This window comes from Mustela erminea, chromosome 7 (assembly GCF_009829155.1).
Source record: "Mustela erminea isolate mMusErm1 chromosome 7, mMusErm1.Pri, whole genome shotgun sequence".
NCBI classification, from domain to species: Eukaryota; Metazoa; Chordata; class Mammalia; order Carnivora; family Mustelidae; genus Mustela; species Mustela erminea.
Window position 1 is genome coordinate 83,633,149 of NC_045620.1, and position 19,959 is coordinate 83,653,107.

The 19,959-nt window shown below is 37.0% G+C and overlaps 1 protein-coding gene across 4 annotated transcripts in view; it reads left to right on the plus strand.

The window, feature by feature from the left end:
* AFTPH (aftiphilin) overlaps window positions 1-19,959 on the plus strand; it is a 64,381-nt gene that overhangs the window by 12,468 nt on the left and 31,954 nt on the right. For all 4 annotated transcript variants that reach the window (XR_004287797.1, XM_032352270.1, XM_032352269.1 and 1 more), the window contains exon 2: window positions 14,010-15,973. Coding sequence is in view for 3 of the 4 variants with exons in the window: in XM_032352270.1 (XP_032208161.1) it covers window positions 14,042-15,973 (1,932 nt within the window). In the remaining variant the exon portion in view is untranslated. The remainder of the gene's footprint in view (window positions 1-14,009; window positions 15,974-19,959) is intronic.

A 19,959-nucleotide genomic window follows, 5' to 3' on the forward strand; every position in this document is an offset into this window, starting at 1 on the left:
AGTACCCAGAGAATAAGGGTAAGTACTGTTTGGTGAAATTCTTTTTACCCTTTAGCCTTTCTGCCTCTCAGGAGAAAGTAAAACTTTAAACCAAGAAACAACACTATTGAAAGGTCAACCACCTAGAATTTGTTTGCTAAGAGAATTCCTTCCATAGTTTCCATGAAGGTTATCAGTATAGGGGACCCTACTTGTGGCTTTAGCTGTGTATATCACACACACATACACTCCTGAGCACTGTTTTGGAGTGTGTTTATATTTGATTTTTCACATATACAAAACTTATGTTTTATAATAACTCACCCCAAAAATGTCATTATTTGTTGCTATTTGTGGATGACTTATGGCTCTTTTTAAGTCTGGTTCATCATCTGGTTTCCTTCTCACATGTTTCTAGGTTATCTTTTTCTCAATTGATGGGTGGTCAAGGAACAAATTAAAGTAACAAATAGCACTTAGCACAGACAATTTGTGAGGTAAATCTGCTGTTACATAGGTCATATTTTAAAGCCAAATTTGTGAGTTATAGGTTATGTAGGACATAGCACCCTTTCTCATTAGCTCAGATAATTGAATTTTAACTGCATTTGGTTGCAATTTTAGAACTATACTAGATGGCTTTTTCTCTAAAAGGTGAGCTGCTCTCATAGTAGGCATTTAGTAGAGAGTAGCACTATCAGGAAGGGCAGCTGCCAGAGACCTGCCAACATGTATGTATTTTAGTTACAGACTAGAGGGGGGGTTTTCTGTTTTGAAAGTCCACAAAGTAGGTTTTGTGTTTTGGGGTTTTATCTTTTTCAGAATACCATGGGATCTTGAGGTTTAAACTCATCAGTCTTGGCCAGAATTTAAATCTAAAGCTTTACAGCAAGAAATTTCTTTCAGAACATGTCAGCTATTCATGCCAGCTGATTGCAAATCTGTGGGAAATTTTACATGGAGCATTAAAGTTGCTGGGAGCAGAGAACAAGAGCAGGGGAAATTAGTTGGGCCATCCAGAGTCTCATCACGCTCCGGAGACACCAGCTGACACCTCCACTTAGGGTGTGAAACTGCCTCAAATCAGAGAGTCATACTAGTTGGTCTATTCAAAACTCATGAACAAAAATTTGTCCTTCAGCAGATTTTTTTTTTTCCTCCTAGCTTGCATATAAGTACTACACCTCTCAACATTCTCTTTTTTCAAACAGGTGCAGCACAAATGATTGGGTTTGCTCTCTTTTACATGTGTTACATTTCAGACCAGCCTCTCTCAGATCACACTTACTACCTTAACTGAACTTTGGTGTTTCCTAACTTGGTGGAGCACCAGAGCTAGCGTTTAGAAACCCAATGTGAGGTGGAGGAGGAGACAGTTCACAAGTGGTCATTGGAGTAAATGTCCCAGCAAGAACAATAATCATATGTTCAGTTCCTCCCGTGCACCAGGCCCTGAGGATGCAGTGGCTGACAACAGAGGCCTGCCTATTCCTGCACAACATTTCCAGTCTTTGGAGCTCAAGTAAAGTACCTCTTACAAGAGCAGTTTCAGTAGAGTGGTAGGACAGAAGCCAGATTGTGCTGGGTTGAGGGAGTGAGTGGGAGGTTAGGAAGTAGAGATAGCAAAAAGAAGCTTGATATGGTGAGGAGGAGGGGAGGTAGAAGGACACAGAAGGGAGGAGTTGGTTTTGTTTTGCTCTGATTTGTTTTGAGATTGGAAGACTCTTGAACCTTCACAAGCTTGATGAGAAAGCATCAGTAGTAATGGAGAAATTCAAAGGGTCCTCTGAGCAAGCAGTTCAGAGAACAGAAGGTCCAGGGGTTATCTGTAGACAATATTGTAGATGTAAGCAAGATTTTAGTGAAAGGACATGAAACTGAAGTAGTTCCTGCTTTTAGATTCTGTTTTCATTGTTGAAAAGGTTCGGGGTTATTAGAGGGAAAATTAGAGTGGCTAGTTTTTCTGTAACTGTAGTAAGAGCACAGAGTACTGGGGAAAAAAGTGTTTACCAGCGCTAATGCATCTATCCTCACTGCTGCTTCTGTTTCGTTATCTTTGTTGCCAGCAGTTATCCAATATCATTTATTCATTTTCAAGTTGAAGTACCTTTTGGGGAATAATAGTTAGTAATCTCTCAAATATGGTCAGTTGATATAATGAATTAAAGGTGAAACAGTTTCAGATGTTTTTATTTATCTTGTTTAATTTTTACTGTGGAACCATACAAACACAAATAAAAAGCCTTATGGATTTATGTAAAAAGTTAAATATACAGTAAAAGGAAAGCTCTTTCTTAGGAATTTTTGAGAACTGCCTTTTGTAAAATAGTAACTCATTGCTTTTTAGCAACATTCATTGAAGAGTGAATGTGAGTTGCTGCTTATATCCTCATTTACATTGTACATATGATATTTGTACTTTTGTGAATCATCCTTATTGACATCAAAATCAGGAAGACAAAATTTGGTTGTCATTTTTGGCAGTCCGGCCTTTTGAGGGTAATCAGCTTAGTTATAAAGATATTTTGCTGCTTGTTTCATTCTTCACCACGTTTTTACTACTGTGTACATTAATACTAAAAGAAAACACTCACCTCTTGGCATTTTTTGTTGGTTATTAGGTTGTAAGCATCTTTTTTCTCCTTCCAAATTATTGTGGAAGTTTCAGAAACTTTTTTCTGAACAACTCAGAAATCTTTAAGGGATGATTCTTGTAATTCCAGTATTTGCTCTCAATTATTTCTGCAGTAAGACATTTTTCAATTATTTATTAGCTTGTGACTGATTTCACCGCTTAGTAATTACACTACCATGAGGGATTATTTAGCCTTTTAAGCTTTTATTTGTAAAATGAAGATAATAATCCTTATCTCATCGCATAGTATGAGGACTAAGTGAAATAATTCATGAATGCTTTTCACATAGTTTCAACACATAGCGTTGAATAAATGTTAACTTGATACTGGTGTAAGCAGAAAATGAAAGCACTTGGAATATACTGTTTGTTGAATGAATGCTTTATTTATTTATTTAGATTTTATTTATTTTTTTGAGAGAGAGAGAGAGAGAGAGAAAGCACAAGCAAGGTGGAGAGGCAGAGGGTGAGGGAGAAGCAGACTCCTGGCTAAGCAGGTAGTCCGCCCCACAAGGGGCTCAATCCCAGGACCCTGGGATCCTGACTTGAGCTGAAGGCAGACGCTTAACCAACTGAGTCACCCAGACGCCCCTCAACAAATATTTTAAACAACACTGCATGTTGGCAGTTGATGTCTATGATATCTTGGATTTTTGTTTTTAAATTGGCAAGTTTATAAGGAATTGCAAGGTCTCTTAAAAATACTCAGCTTCAGAATTAGTGGAAATTTGATTAAATAGTATTAAGTTTGCAGCTTATGTTAAATGGAGTCCTACAAAAAAACAACAACAAAACTTTTCTCAATTCTTAGCTAAAAAGCATCTCTTTTTAGGGGCTTTCCTTGTTTTTTTAACGACCATAGAGCTAATATAATATGCTGAGGACAAATCACTCAAAAAGGAAGAATAAAGATGATTATTCTTGTAGATTTTCAGTTTTAGAAGCATGAAAATTTCTGTGACATCACGCATGGTCCAGTCATCTCTAGATATATCAAAAGCCAGAAAGTTAACTAAGATTCGTATCTTTGTATCACTCAAAAGAAGGGCTGTTTCTGAGACAAGCTAATGAGATGACTCTTAAGCAGAATGTAGGCTGGGCAGGTTCATTGACAGTATATTTTGATAGTTATCTTAAAACTCCTGTGAGGATATTATAGTAAAGATTTGAATAATTTGGACTACTGGAATAGCAGGCAACAATTGTAATGCAAATCAATGTTGTTAATTGCTTATGTAACATTTTCATTCATTTTTCTAAAGAAAATACACATTTTTTTCCCCATCACTCAACCAAATGAATTGACAAGTGACTCATTAAAAACTTTAGACATCATGGTAAGAAGATAACAGTTTTTTTGTGTGTGTGATCTGTTAACTAAATCTTGGTGGTGTAGTTTGTACTACTTAAAGCTTGTAGCACAACTTCAGACATGGTTGTCTGTCTTTTCTTTTTTCTTACCACCATCCTCCTGCTTATATGTGTTCTCCATTACCCCCACCTGCATTCTAGTCCAGTAAAACTAAGTTTGGAGTGTAAGGTCCTCAATAAAGCTGGGGATGGTATAATCTGGGTATGCTTATCTGGCCTTGAAAGTTGATGTACATATTGATGCAGCTTGGCTGGTGCCCTGTAAAACATGGGAGTTTCTTTCCTGGTGAGTTTTTAGCTTGTCTGGAAGGTTCTCTCAGTTTTTGAATCTGGGAAATTCCTAAAGGGGCTCTCAGACCTTACCTCTGCCACCAAATGTGACTCCAAAGACCCTTAAGATCGTTGATACTCTATGTGAATGATGGAGGATAAAGGGGTGGTCAAGGATGAACTCTATCTCAGAAGCATATATGGAATCCTTTCCATCCCAACCAGGTACCTTCTTAGAAGCCTTTATTCTTGTGGTCTTTTCTCTAAATGGATAGTAGCTACAGCCAGTTTACTTCAGTTACTAGTGAGGACTTCGGGGTCGTATTCTCCTGTTCCTCATCAAAACCTTGATTCCTTGAATAGACTGCTACTAGCCTCTGAACTACCAGTGGTTCAGAGGCTGTGGTTTCAGTCCTTCAACCTTGAGCATTGTTTCATATTTTCCAGGGATGGGTTCTAGAAATTGGCAATATAGGCAATGTCCTGTATCTTTAGTGTGGTTACTAATATTTTTCTTAAGTGACTTATTCTTTCATTGACCTTTAAAGTATATGCAGAGTCATGTGAATGTTTTTGGCAACTAAGCAAACATTGGCTTAGATTTTTGTTAAGGGTAGATTATGGTCTGAACCACAAACTTGGTGTAAGTTAAAATGTAATGATAGTTGATAATTTGCTGAGGTACAGAATGTGCCAGGTACTGAAGGTCTGTTATCTGTAATCCTCACAACAGCATTTGAAGGGAGAAGCTGCTAGCCCTTCTTTATAGATAGGAAACTAAAGCTCAAGGAAGGCAAACTCACACAATTAGTAAATGAGGAAACTAGAATCTGAACCTAGTATCTATCTGTCTCCAAGTCCAAGATCTTTCTCCTATACCATGCTACCTTTTTTTTTTTTTTAAGATTTTATTTATTTATTTGACAGGCAGAGAGGCAGGCGGGGGGGGGGGGGTGGGGAGCAGGCTCCCCGCTGAGCAGAGAGCCCAATGTGGGGCTCAATCCCGGGACCCTGGGATCATGACCTGAGCCGAAGGCAGAGGCTTTAATCCACTGAGCCACCTAGGCACCCCACCATGCTACCTTTTGAGACATACATATATCACCTTAAATCTCAGAGGTAGGCAAAGTATAAATAAGCAAAACTTCTTTTTAGTAGCATGATATGCTTATTATTATGGTCCCATGTGCATTCACTTGTAATATAATTATTGTTAATCTAAGTATATTGATATTCTGAGAAACACTTTTTGTTTCTTATTGTAGCATACATACAGCAAAGTGTATGAGTCTTAAATGTATAATGGGATGAATTTTTACAAATATATGTGCCTGTGACTAGTACTAGGATCAAGAGAGAACAATATTATTAGCTCGCACCAGGTTCTTTTATACCCCCTTCCAGTCAATATTGTACTTGCTATAGGTACCCCTATTCTGAATTATCACCATAGTTTAGTTTTGCCATGCCCAGAAATGGAATCACACAATATATATTTTATGTGTGTATATATCTGGTTTCTTTGATACATCATGTCTGTAATAGTCATCGATTTTTTTTAAAAGATTCATTTATTTATTCACTTGACAGAGATCACAAGTAGGCGGAGAGAGAGAGAGAGAAGCAGGCTCCCCACTGAACAGAAAGCCCAATGCGGAGCTCAATCCCAGGACCCTGAGACCATGAACTGAGCCGAAGGCAAAGTCTTAACCCACTGCGCCACCCAGGCGCCCCAGTCATCCATGTCTTTATTTTTTTTTTTTTAAGATTTTTTTTATTTATTTATTTGTCGGGCGGGGGGGGAGAACAGAAGCAGGCATAGCGGCAGGCAGAGGCAGAGAGAGAAGAAGCAGGCTCCCCGCTGAACAAGGAGCCCGATGCAGAACTCGATCCCAGGACCTCTGGCCTCATGACCTGAGCTGAAGGCAGCGGCCCAACCAGCTGAGCCACCCAGTCGTCCCCATCCATGTTTTTAAATGTAATAATAATCCATAATGTAAGCCATTGTGTGTGTGTGTGTGTGTATATATATATATATATATATATATGCCATGATTTATTTTAACCATTCTGCTGATGGACACTTGAGTTATTTTTAGCTAAGAATAAAGTCATGAACAGGCTTGTACATGCCTTCAGTGCCTATATGTACTCACTTTTGTAAAGTACATACCTGATACAGTGTTAGTAAATACTGCCAGTTTTCCAAATGGGTATACCAGTTTACACTCCAGCCATTAAAATATGAGAATACCAATTCATATTATTGCCATTGGTAGCTATGATTAAAATTGTTTTAAGTTTAGCTGTTCTTGTGGGTGTATAGTAGTGTCTTACTGTGGTTTTAGTGTACATTTCCCTGATGACTTTTCATTTGCTCACTGGCTGTTTGGATAATCTCTTTTGTGACTTACCTGTTTTAATATTTGGCAATTTTTCTGTTGGGTTGTCTCACATTGATTTTTACGAATTCTGTATATATTCTGACGATGAGTTCTTTGACAGTTATGTATACCATAGATACCTTCTCCCAGGCAGTGGCTTGCCTTTTCACTCTCTTAATGTTCTTCTTTCTTTTTTTTTTAAGATTTTATTTATTTTTTTGACAGAGAGGGAGATCACAAGTAGGCAGAGAGAGATAGGGAAGCTGGCTCCCTGCTGAGCAGAGAGCCCAATGCTGGAGGCAATCCCAGGACCCTGAGATCATGACCTGAGCTGAAGGCAGAGGCTTAATCCACTGAACCACCCAGGTGCCCCTCTTAATGTTGTTTTTAGGTGAACAGAAGTTTTAAATCTTAATGAAGTCCATTGTATCATTTTTCTCTTTTGTGATTATTGCTTTCTATGCCCTATTTAAAACAGCTTGCCTTCTCTAAGGTCATGAAAATAATCTCAACTTCTCTTCTAGAACATTGATTGTTTTCACATCTTTCACATTTAGGCCTACAGTCTGTCTGGAGCTGATTTTTCTGTGAGTTATTATGTAGAATCAAAGATTTGTTTCCCTTGTGTAGGTTTTCACTTGATCCAGCACAATTTGTTTAAAAAAAAAAAAAAAAAAAAAAGGCTTGTCCTTTCCCCCTCCACACTGCAGTGGCATCTTTGTTATCGCATGACACGTAGCTTTAAACCAGGTCTTGATACCTGGTAACTTAAGTGCTCCAACTTTGTTCCTTTTGGGAAACTATTTTTAAATTGCCAGGTAGTTTTAGAAGATAGTTAGCCCCATTCCTCCTTTCATTCCTCTGTGTTACCAAGCCTCCCTTTCCACTTGACCCCAGGGTTTTCAACCTACAGACCTACCACCTCTTCTTTTCCATACCATTTCAGACCTGAGGCTAGAACTCCTTGAGCAGGTGCAACTTTTTTTCTTATGAGAGATTAATATTGAATCACTTTCACCCATTGTATGCCTTGTTACCCTGGCTGCTAATCTGGCACAGGACTCAGGGTTCCACTGCTGATTGCTACTAGGATTGTGGATTATTCCCCTGGCCCCTCTGTATTAGACTCCTATAAGAATTACCAAACCAAAGATCCTTTGGTTTTCATGGTTTGTAACCCTGAAGATCATCTTTGATTTGCATTTTTATTCACTGTTTCTCACTTATGTTGTCCCCTAGGCGCTGTATTAACGATGTGATTTCTGATGGACAGATCTCCAAAGTGTAGAAGGTCTGCCAGATTCTCTATCTGCATGCTCTAACTAACTTCAGGATACCCCATTTATTACGCAAGCATGAAAGCCCCGTGTCTACTTTTTGTGTATCCTATAGCTTGAATCTTTCCTAGATACCCCCATTACTTGTTTAAACAATTACTTGTTTAAGAGGTCTTGGAATAAGCAGGCATAAAAATGGGAAGTTGAACACAGCTTCCTACACACACATACTCACGTGCATGTGTTTGTTAAGATTATAAAATTAGAAAACAACTTGTGGTGTGAAGTAAGTAGTCCATTAAGAGGGATGAAGAAATATTTATTAAGGTTGCTGTGTGCCAGGCATAGTATTAAAGTAGCTCATCTAGCTCTTTTTCCTGTTAAGGAATAGCCATTTAAAGTCCATATTTTCTGTGTTTAAAAAAGAAGAATTTGTCTTAAGTCAGACTTAATATGCTAATTAATCATACAGCTACTTCAATTAACACATAATGCTTCAACTAACAAATTTTACTGCCTTGGAAAGTTTCAAGCCTCCTCCCCTCTGGCTGGTTGGCATTCTTAACTGAAACTTGAGAATAGCATTCTCTTAGATTTTTGAAGGGTGAATTGGACCAAAGACAAGACCTGCCGAAGGGGAATGTGTAGCCCAAGTTCTTCCCATTGGTAGGTGACACCGTTTTGAAAAAGGAGGAAATGTTCATAGTCTGGGAGGCTGACAGATCCTGTTGCATCTAGAAGGAGAAAGAGAGTACTTTTTCAAGATGTGACAAGAAGTAGTATTTTCTGTGTTGTTGGTTTGATTACAAAGTTTCTGATTCAGATCTTGGTATTTCCTTAACATCTGAATTTGAAATAAGCTTAAGCTAAGTAAAATACTTAATTTTTCAAATAATGAAAAGTTTTAAGAAAAGTAGTAGGTTAACCATGAACAGATTGTACTAATAAGAAACATCACAGGTGGTTCTTTAAAAAGTAAAGTATTATGGGGGCACCTGGGTGGCTCAGTTAAGGGTGTGCCTTCAGCTCATGTCCTGGGATCAGTCCCACATCCCCCATCAGGCTCCTTGCTCATTGGGGAGCCTGCTGCTCTCCCTGCTTGTGTGCTCACGCTCTCTGACAAATACATAAAGTCTTTTAAAAAAAGTAAAGTATTATGAGTATTATGGAAGGTAAAATGGTACAGCACTCTGAAAAATAGGCATTTACAAAACTAAACATGCACTTACCATAGAACCCAGTAATCACACTTGTCCAGAAAATAAGAACTTAGGTTAACACAAAAACCTGTATATAAATGTTGTCATCGTCTTTAATATGTGTACTATTTAAATATGTTACTGACATATATTATTAATGTAGTTTATGTACTATTTATAATATCGGAAATAACCCATATGTCATTCAGTTGATGAGTATTCTGTACCACAGAATACTACTTAGCAATAAAAATAATTGACCTACTGATACATGCAATAACCAGGATGGACCTTAAGGGCATTATACTTAGTGAAAAAAGTCACCTTCAAGAGGTTACATACTATATAATTTCATTTACATAACACTTCTGAAATGACAAAACTATGGAGGTGGAAGACAGATCAGTGGTTGCGCAAGGATGGGGTGCAGGAGAGGAAGCAGTTCTGTATTTTGGTAGTTGTAGTTACACCAATCTGTACATAGGATAAAATTGAACAGAACTACACACAGACACAAGTGGATGCAAGTTTTTGTTTTGTTTTATAAAGGTGAAGACTGAATAAGGTCTGTAGTCTGGTTAATAGTACTGTGCCAACATGGTCAATTTCCAGGTTTGCTCTTGTACTAGAACTATATACGATTCACCATTAGGGGAGCTAGACAAAGGGTGTGTCTACTATTTTCACCTCGCCCAAGTATGTTAGTGTGCATTTCTGACAACCAAAGACATTCTCTTGCATAACTACAATACTACCCTTAAAATCAAGAAATTAGCATCAACACATTGCTCTTGGCTTCTATTCAGGTTTCACAGTTGTCCCAATAATGACCTGTATAGAAAGGGAAGCCAGTTGAAAATCAGGTGTTGAATTTACTTGTCATGTCTCTTTAGTCATCTTTAATTTGGAAGAGTTCTTAAGATTTTCCTTAATTTTCATGACATTGATAATTTTGAAGATCACAGACCAGTTGTTTTGTAGACTGTCTTTCAATATGAATTTGTCTGAAGTTTCCTCATGAATAGATTGAGGTTCTGTATTTGGGGCAGCAATTATTCCAGGAGTGGTCTGGTGTTCTTGTTGCATCTTGTCAGATGATAAATACATGATTTCAGTATTTCCGTTACTAATGATGTTCACTTTGATCATTTGATGAAGTGTCACCCTTCACCACTGTAAAGTTACACTTTTTTTCCTTTGTAATTATGTTTTGGGAAGGTATTTTGAAGCTTCGGTTATCTTACATATTTATATCTGGGAACTGAGAGTTGTTTCTTTTATTCAGTAGATTATAATCCAGTATTATCTTTATTTTGATGCTCAAATTGTCAGATTTTACCACTGAGAATTCCTTTAAGCTGGCTTTTGTATCCTTTTGACATGTTGCCATCATTATGGATGCTTTTAAACTAAAAAAAAAAAAAAGAAGAAGAAGAAGAAGAATCACGATATTAATGGCTACATAGTATCCTACTGGAAGGACAAAGCATGATTGCTTAAACAATCCCTTGGAGCATTTTGTTTTACTTTTAAGGAAAAAAACAAACAAACAAACAAAAAAACAATTTGTATAGTATAGCCAGATTGCCTTCTGGAAGCCTTCTAACAATTTACACACTCACCAGCAATATGTGTGTGCAAATGGCCTTTTCTCCACACATTCATTAACAATTAGAGAATTTTTAAAAATAGGAACTTCATAATCACAAGGAAACTGTTAGAGGTCAAATTACCCTGTATACCTAAATATTGGAAGGGGTTATCAGGACTCTGGACAAAGGAAGAAAGTAGGGCTTACATGTATCTTTTACTGTTATTTTCCTTTTCTCTTTAAATCAGCAGAAAAGAAGGTATTTCATAAAGCCATCATTTTCTTCTTTATGATGCTGATTTTGTAAGGAGGGCAGTTTAAAATAGATATATTACAATGAAATCTTTTTCTTATGATTTGTTCAATTTCTTTCAAATAACTCTCAGTGACAGACCAGTCATTGACCTCAAAGATCCTTCTCAAAATTCTGAAGCCATTCTCTACTAACCAACTGTGTGACCTTTGGGAAAGTTGCTTACCAATAGGCCTCATTGTCTTCATATCTAATTAAATTAAATGGCTTCTAAGGTACCTTCTTCCTATAGCTAGAAAATCTTATAAAATTTTAATCTGAGAGTTGGAAGAAAGTGGTGGTTTTGTTTTTTGAGTTTACAAAACTGGTTGACTGTTACAGTAAAATACTTTCTTCATGTATCTAATTTTGCAACTGTGAATTGCAGGGAATATTCCTTGGGCTTCAGTTGATTGGAAGTATCAATTTATGGGCTGGTTTTATTCTAGGACTTTTGTTGTTAATTCTGCCTTTGCTTTTAATGTAAATCTGTCTTGTGGCCTTAGTGACTTTTTATTACAAAGGAACAAGATAATCCAGATAGAGATTTCCATTTGAGAGTTAAATGTCTATAGCAGGAAGGTATCATGAACTAATGAGTATAGGAAGGATTATTGAGTAAACGGGATTATGATAATTGCTTGGCTATTTAGAAAAAAAGTTACTTAGACCTTTGCCTTAGATCACATACCAAAATAAATTCTAGATGTATTAAAAACTAACTGCAGGGACACCTGGGTGGCTCAATGGGTTAAGCCTCTGCTTTCAGCACAGGTCATGGCCCAGGTCATGATCTCAGGGTCCTGGGATGGAGCCCTTCATCAGGTTCTCTGCTCAGCAGGGAGCCTGCTTTCCCCTATCTCTTCGCCTGCCTCTCTGCCTACTTGTGATCCCTCTCTCTGTGTCAAATAAATAAATAAAATCTTTAAAAAAAAAAACAACAACTAACTGCGGCAACAGATGAATCACTGAACACTACATTAGAAACTAATGATGCACTATATGTTGGCTAATTGAATTTAAATTTTAAGAAAACCAACTAAAAGTAAAAAAAAAAAAAAGGAATATTAAATCTCAAGCTTATATGAAAGCAAAATAATGAAAATTACTAATGAAAAATTGATCAGTTTGTCCCCTGAAAAATTAAACTTTTGAAAACAGTTTGGCAGTTTCTCATAAAGTTAAACTTATACGTACTGTAACCAAGCATTTGCACTCTTGAGAATTTATCTTAGAAAATTAAAAACTTGTGCTCACATAACAGTCTGTACATAAATATTCATAGCAGCTGTATTTGTAATTATTTGTGATTAGAAATAATCCAAATGTCCTACATTGAGTGAATGGAGAAACAGACTGTGATGCAGCTATACAATGGAGGACTACTTGGCATAAAAAAGAATGAACTCTTGACATGCAACAACATGGATCTCAGGGGCATTAAGCCAAATGGAAAAAAAAAAAAAAACTTCAAAGAATTACATCTTCTTTAATTCCATGTAGGTAATACTTGTGAAGTAGCAAAATTATAATGATGGAGGATAGATCAGCAGCTGGCACGAGTTAGGGCTTCGGGGAGGGTGTGAGTAATTGAGAGGTAACTCAAGGGGAGTTACTTTATATTGATGAATATTATTGCACTATTTTGCAACAGTTCTTAACCTAGTTACAGTGATGGTTATTTGAATGTAATCTGCACATGTGATAAAATTTCACAGACCCACGTACACAAAACTGGTGAAATCTAAAAAAGGTCTGTAGCTGAGTTGATAGTGTTGTACTGATGTCAGTTTTCTGGTTTGGTCATGTACTATCATCATTTACCCTGCTATCATTGTGGGAAATTGTGTGGGATATATGTGAGAACTTGATTGTTTTTGCAAATTCCTTTAAGTCAGAAACAACTTCAGTATTGAAAGTTTTTTTTTTTTTAATTGACTTAAATAAACTGGGCTACATCTAGGCAATGGAATGTTATTCAGCACTAAAAAGAAATGAGCTATCAACCATGAAAAGACATGGAGGAGGCTTAGATGCGTCTTAGTAAGTGAAAGAACCAGTCATGTAGTATGTACAGGCTACATATGATGTGACAGACTGTATGATTCCAACTATATGATATCCCAGAAAATACAAGACTGTGGAGACAGTAAAAAGATCAGTGGTTGCTAGGGGCAGGGGAAAAGGAAGGATAAATGGGTGGAACAGAGGATTTTTAGGGCATCGAAATTACTCTGTGTGATACTTTAATGGTGGATTCATATTTATGCATTTGTCCTAACCAAGAGTGTACAGCACCAAGAGCAAACCCTAATATAAACTATGGACCTTGGGTGATAGTGTTGTGGTATATGTCAGTGTAGGTTCATCAGTTGTAACAAATACACCACTCTGGTATAGGATGTTCATAATAGAGGAGGCTATGCACGAGTATGGGTGTGGAATATATAGAAATTTACTGTACCTTCTGCTCAGTGTTGCAGTGAACCTAAAACTGCTCTTTAAAAAACTGCTCTTTTAGTCTATTTAAAAAGAAAATTAACTTGGGTCAGAAATAAACATTGAAAAGCAAAGTGAGAATATTGTAGCAATTAGTAGAGATAAAATTTTCATGTCTTATTTATAAAGAAGTCATACAAATCCGTAAGGCAGGCCCTGAATCCCCAACAGACTGGAAAGAGAACTTAAGCGAACAAGCAAGTTCCCTGAGAGAGTATTTTGTAAATATACTTTTGTGTTTATTCCAACTTTTTTGGAAACCTCAAGTTCAGTAATGTAATACCAGTGTTTTTGGAAACATACACTAGAGGAGAGGTTTTGTTTTTTGGTTTTTTTGCTATTATAGCTGTGTAAAGTAATCGCAACTCAGAGAAAAATAATTTGAAAGATACACTGTGAATTTGCATTGTTTTGAAATAGCTTTGAGAGAATTTTGAAAGGCCTTAATATATGTAACCTGTCCCCTCCAAAAAAAAACAAAAAACCCAACCCTGTTCTTTTTTTTTTTTCAGGTGTAAATTAATTATTTGAAAGCAGTTGAGCAATGGAGCCAGACATCATTCGAATGTACTCTTCATCCCCACCACCACTAGACAATGGAGCCGAGGATGATGATGATGATGAATTTGGGGAATTTGGTGGGTTTTCAGAAGTTAGCCCTTCTGGTGTAGGGTTTGTTGATTTTGATGCACCAGATTATACTCGTCCCAAGGAAGAGTTTGTACCTTCAAACCATTTTATGCCAATTCATGATTTCTCAGAAAATGTAGATAGCCTTACTAGCTTTAAGTCCATTAAAAATGGTAACGATAAAGACATCACAGCTGAACTTTCTTCTCCTGTAAAAGGACAGTCTGATGTTTTACTTTCTACCACCAGCAAAGAAATAATTTCATCTAAAACGTTAGATACTTCCATTGATGGCGTTGAAAGTCTGGGAGATTTAAATACTATAGTGAAGCAGAGACAGAATGTTGGAACACCTGAAGGTTTCTCTCCAGGAAATTTTAGAACTGATGTGAATGTTGTTCATCAAAACAAGCAGTTAGAGAGCTGCAATGGTGAAAAGCCTCCTTGTCTGGAGATTCTGACAAATGGGTTTGCAGTACTGGAAACTGTAAATCCTCAGGGAACAGAAGATCTGGACACTGTAGCCAATTCAAAAGGAAGAAAGCCTCTTAGCACTCATAGTACTGAGTATAACTTAGACTGTGCACCTAGTCCTGCTGAGGAATTTGCAGATTTTGCCACATTTTCCAAAAAGGAAAGGATACAACTAGAAGAAATAGGATATGAAGTTTTAAATGATAGAGAAGCATTAACCATTCAGGAAAACAATAAAATTAACAGAGTCAGTGAACTGAATACTGTAAAAGTAGTGTCTTTGGGTAGAAGTTTTGATGATAAAGGAGACATGGATGCAGAGGATCAGGTTTGTGTTTCAGAAATAAGCATAATGAGTACCAGAGTTTTCAGTACTGAAAAACAAGGCCTTCCAGCATTGCAACAGGACAAATTTTTAAAATCAAGTGTTCAGTCAAAGCCTTGGAATTTGGCAGACTCAGCTGATAATTCAGAATCCAGTATGAGAGAAGAGTATAAAACTGAGGAAAAACTTGATTTGTTTACTCCTGAGTGTGCTGACCTATGTATGGATTCTTTTAAAGCTTCTGATGCTAATAATGAAGTTGGTTCTTCCAAAGAAGAAAATAGAAAGTTTACTTATTCCCAAAGCCCCAGCATTGATCCTACAGAAGAAAATGTTCTGGATGATTCTATAAGTGTAAAAAATGGTGATAGTAGTAATGACTTTGTGACTTGCAACGATACTAATGAGGATGAGTTTGGTGACTTCGGCACAGCCAGTGGCACAACTCCACCTTTTGTTACTGGTACTCAAGATTCAATGAGCGATATCACTTTTGAAGAGTCCTCAGAGCACTTTCCACATTTTAGTGAACCAGGTGATGACTTCGGAGAATTTGGGGATACGAATGCTGTTTCTTGCCAAGATGAAATTATATTTACAGAGTCTGACCTAAAACAGACTTCTGATAGTTTATCAGAGGAATGTAAGTTGGGAGGAAAGTCTACTGAGACAGGCACTGATCCTGTTTCAAAACTGGAAATTGGGCAAGAAGGTGAATTTGGAGATTTCGATTCTGTGCCAAATATACAAGATGACTGCAGTGCTTTTCAAGACTCTGATGATTTTGCGGACTTCAGTTCAGCTGGGCCTAGCCAAGTTGTAGATTGGAATGCTTTTGAGGGTGGACAGAAAGATAGTTGCTCTTGGGCTGCTTTTGGAGACCAGCAGGCTACTGAATCTCACCATCGAAAGGAAACCTGGCAGTCACATAGGACAGATGAAAAGATTGCTACTCCAGGAACCCCCAAAATGCACAGTGTCCCTTCAGCAACTTCCAAAGGAGCAGTTGCTGGTGGCCATTTGCAGGAAACAGCCACTTCAGTTCAGGTATTTACTGATTTTCTCTATTTTGTATGATCAATTAATTGCTGTGGAGGCTTTTCAGAAAGTATTTCTAGATTGGGTACCTGCTGAAGGAGTCTCTCATGATACATAATGCTTGCTGGATTTGTATGTCAGTTAAATTTTTCACAACCCTTTGGTAAACTTTAAATAGACAGTCCTATAGTAAGTAGTGTTTGGAAAGCTTTTTCTTTATCTCAGTGAGTTTAATATTTACAGAAATTCATCAGCTTGGATTTTTGATTAACATAAATAGCACCTAAATAAAAATTCATTGTTTAGCTAATTAACTATCCGGTGAATCCTTTTGCTTTTACCTTTATGGTGATTATTCAGAAGAAGGTTAAACTGAAATACAGAAGTTTTTTTTTAAGTTTCAGAAATAATGTCTCTTAATTTTGCCCACCAAAAGACCTAGGAAGTTGGAGTACAGTTTGTTTTAAGATTGATTGATTGATTGATTGATTTGAGAGAGAACCAGAGCACGTGCATGAGCTGGGGTAGGGGCAGAGGAAGAGGGAGAGAGAAAGAACCCTCAAACACACTCCCCACAGAGCCCGATGGAGGAGGGGCTTGATCCCAGGTCCCTGAGATCACGACCTGGCCTGAAATCAAGAGCCAGCCACTTAACCAGTTGAGCTGTCCAGGTGCCCCCGAAGTAGTTTTGAGTTCAGGAGAGAGCAAACAGAATTTGAAACCTCAGCCTCTGCTGAAGGTTGTAGGGAATTGAAGGCTAGAAAGAATTTGAACAAAGTGGATTTGGACTTCGTAATTTGACAGCGACTAAAGACCTGGGATGAGGGATGAGAAGAATGAAGGGTAGACCTAGAACAAGGAACAGTCATAGGTTGATTTACTGTGGCTGTATTTATTTACTTATAATTTCCTGCAAATGTCCATTTATGTTTACACTTTCTGGGGAGTAGGTGTGTCAGGGAGAATATTTTTAGCCCCCCAGCGCCTGTACTTTATCCTTCTCTGTTCCAGACTCTTTCAGAGAAGAGCACTATGATTTATTTTGACTTAAAGTTATCTCCTAAAGACACAGTTTGATATCCAGGCTGTTCCCCAATCCTGAGTTATACCCTGTGCTAAGCCTAACTTTTCCTCAACCCCAGAGGTGTCAAAAAGAGCACTCCTAGAAAATCACTGCTTTGTAGTGACAATTGATAAAAATAACACTCATCTCAACGAGCTTCTTTTAAAGACACAAAGCGCAAGATCAGAATCTGCCAATTCTTCCAGTTATCTTACGCTAAACAAACCATTTTCAGTTAGAAGTATTTCCAAAGTCTGAGTGTTAATTGAAATGGTTATACATCATTGCTTTGATACATGAAGATATTATTATGGTATTACCAGGTGGTGGAAATAGCTAATCACTTTTCATTGGACTTTGAGAGTCTGAAGAGCTTAATTCCCTAATTCAGTTATTATATGATTTGGCTCGTGTGTATTATTCCTGTTGATGAATTTATTATTGAAGTAGAAGGTTTCCATTTTAAACAATGAGTAAACTAATTATACAAAGCCAAGACTGTTGACTTTGACCTAATCCTTTCCTATTTAGTTTCATCTTACTATAAGGTGACACTGGTATTAAATGATCTTTATAGCTCTAGAACTTACAACATCATGAGATAATGAATTTTTTAAACTATGACCACTTCAAAAGGAATTTTTTGCATTACACTAGTTGATTAAAGTTGTTTATAACTTGATAACTAGATATAAGAGGTAATAAAGTATATAAGCTTTATATAATTTACAAATCTGAGTTTGAGTCTTGACTCAGCCTCTTACAAGCTTTCTGATTTTGGACAAGTTACTTCTGAGATCAGTTGCTTGTTAAAAAAAAGAGAGACAGATAATCCACTTCAGAGGATTTTTGTGAAGATAAAATGACAGTAAATTTTGAAGTGAATGAAAAAAATCCACTGAAAAATAAAAATTTTGTAGTATGATTATGTTTTGTAAAGATAGAGCAAAAACTGTGAAGATGTGGCAAGATACCTTTAAGACTTCCTGAGATTTGTTTGGCTCACTCATCAGACTTTTATTTTTGCTGATAGGTTTGGAAAATGAATAGAATTTAGAGATGAATTTTGGAAAGGAGAAATTGGTGGAAGGGACTGGAAGAGAAGTTTAGAAGGAAATTGAGGTAGGGAATTGGGTAAGCCCTGCTGAGTAAATGACTGAATTGGAAGTGATTTTCATTCTTACCCTGCTTTTGTGAAGGCAGCTTGTGGCCTGCAGTTTCTTCCTCTCCCAGAATATGCTGGAAATGTACATTAATGTGAGTAAGTCCCTTAGGAGAGGATTAGATTTACTGGTATTTTTCCTAAAATGTTTCTCCTACCTGCTACAGTGTTGGGGACAGCACAGGAATCCTGACTTATTAATGACAGTGAATGTCGGGTTCTTTTTTTTTCCTTTTTTTTTTTTTTAAAGATTTATTTATTTTAGAGAGCATGCACAAGCATGGGGAGGAGCAGAGGGAAAGGGGCAGAGAGAGAGGGAGAGAGAGAAGCAGACTCCCCACTGAATGTAAGAGCCTGGCGTGGCGCTTGATCTCAGGACTCTAAGATCGTGACCTGGGCTGAAATCAAGAGTTGGGCACTTAACTGACTGAGCTACCCAGGAGCCTCAAATGACAGTAAACATTAGGATTTTAATGGTAAAATTTAGAATGACTTATTCCTCTTGAATCTTACCTGGATGCAGTAATTCTGTCCTGGACAGAGAAAAATGCCTTCAAGTCATTTTGTCCAAATTCTGCTTTGACAGAATGTTGTGAGTCTTTTGGAATTCATAGCTCAGTTAATTCAGTTAAACAAATATGGGGAACAAGTCTTGGTTTTAAGAAATGAGACAAATGGTGCATTTGTCCTTTCAAATTTTTACTTTTCACTGTGACATCTTCTGGGTCCTATTTTTTAGTAATTTCCTTTTTTCAGGCTACCCATAGATATCTTAATATTTTAATAAAATATATCTTCCTTGGGTCAAGAGACTGTCAGTTATTGCAGCTTTATTGTAATAATTTATTACTTAGGGAAAAGTCAACCAAGAAGACATCTTTGAAACTTATAAAATGGGGGGCACCTGGGTGGCTCAGTGGATTAAGCCGCTGCCTTCGGCTCAGGTCATGATCTTGGGGTCCTGGGATCGAGCCCCACATCGGGCTCTCTGCTCAGCGGGGAGCCTGCTTCCTCCTCTCTCTCTGCCTGCCTCTCTGCCTACTTGTGATCTCTGTCAAATAAAATGAATAAAATCTTTAAAAAAAAAATTATAAAATGGTTTTAGTCAAATTAATTCATAAATGTGGGTCTGGTGAGCCTTAGAGGTTCAAGCCTTGATATAAAAGCCATACATGACCATTTATTGAGAAATATTCTTCCCTCTCACTGAATATTTTTTTCTGAGAACCCAGAGCTCAATATATTTCATTTTCTTGTTAACATTCTTATAAATTGTAGAAAACAAGTAGTGGTATCTCTGTTGTACAAATTGGAAAAGAGGTTTAAACTGTTCTTTGGTTTTTGGGCTAAGATTCAAAGCAAAATGATGATAACCAAAAAAAAATTCTCCTTACTTTCAAAGCAGTCCTTTTTTCCAGATTTCTTTCTTTCTTTCTTCCTTTCTCCCTTACTTTCTGCCTCCCTTTCTTTCTTTCTTTAACCTATTAATATTCCAGAAAGGAAATTTGATTGAAATAACCAAGATTACTTTTCTTAGATTTATGGTAAAGGAGGTTAACATTGTAAGTACTGCATTTAACTCTGAACTTTTATAAAATTTTTAAAATATTGCTGTGGATGTTACTTGAAAGTTTAGGTAATTGGTAAATAATCTCTTTATATTAATTGACTATAGAAAAGGAAGCTATAAGCAATTTTTCCTTATTAGCCATCTACTTGATAATGTTCCTGGGAAAGTGTTACTAGATGAAGATTTGTTTAGAGAGCCTT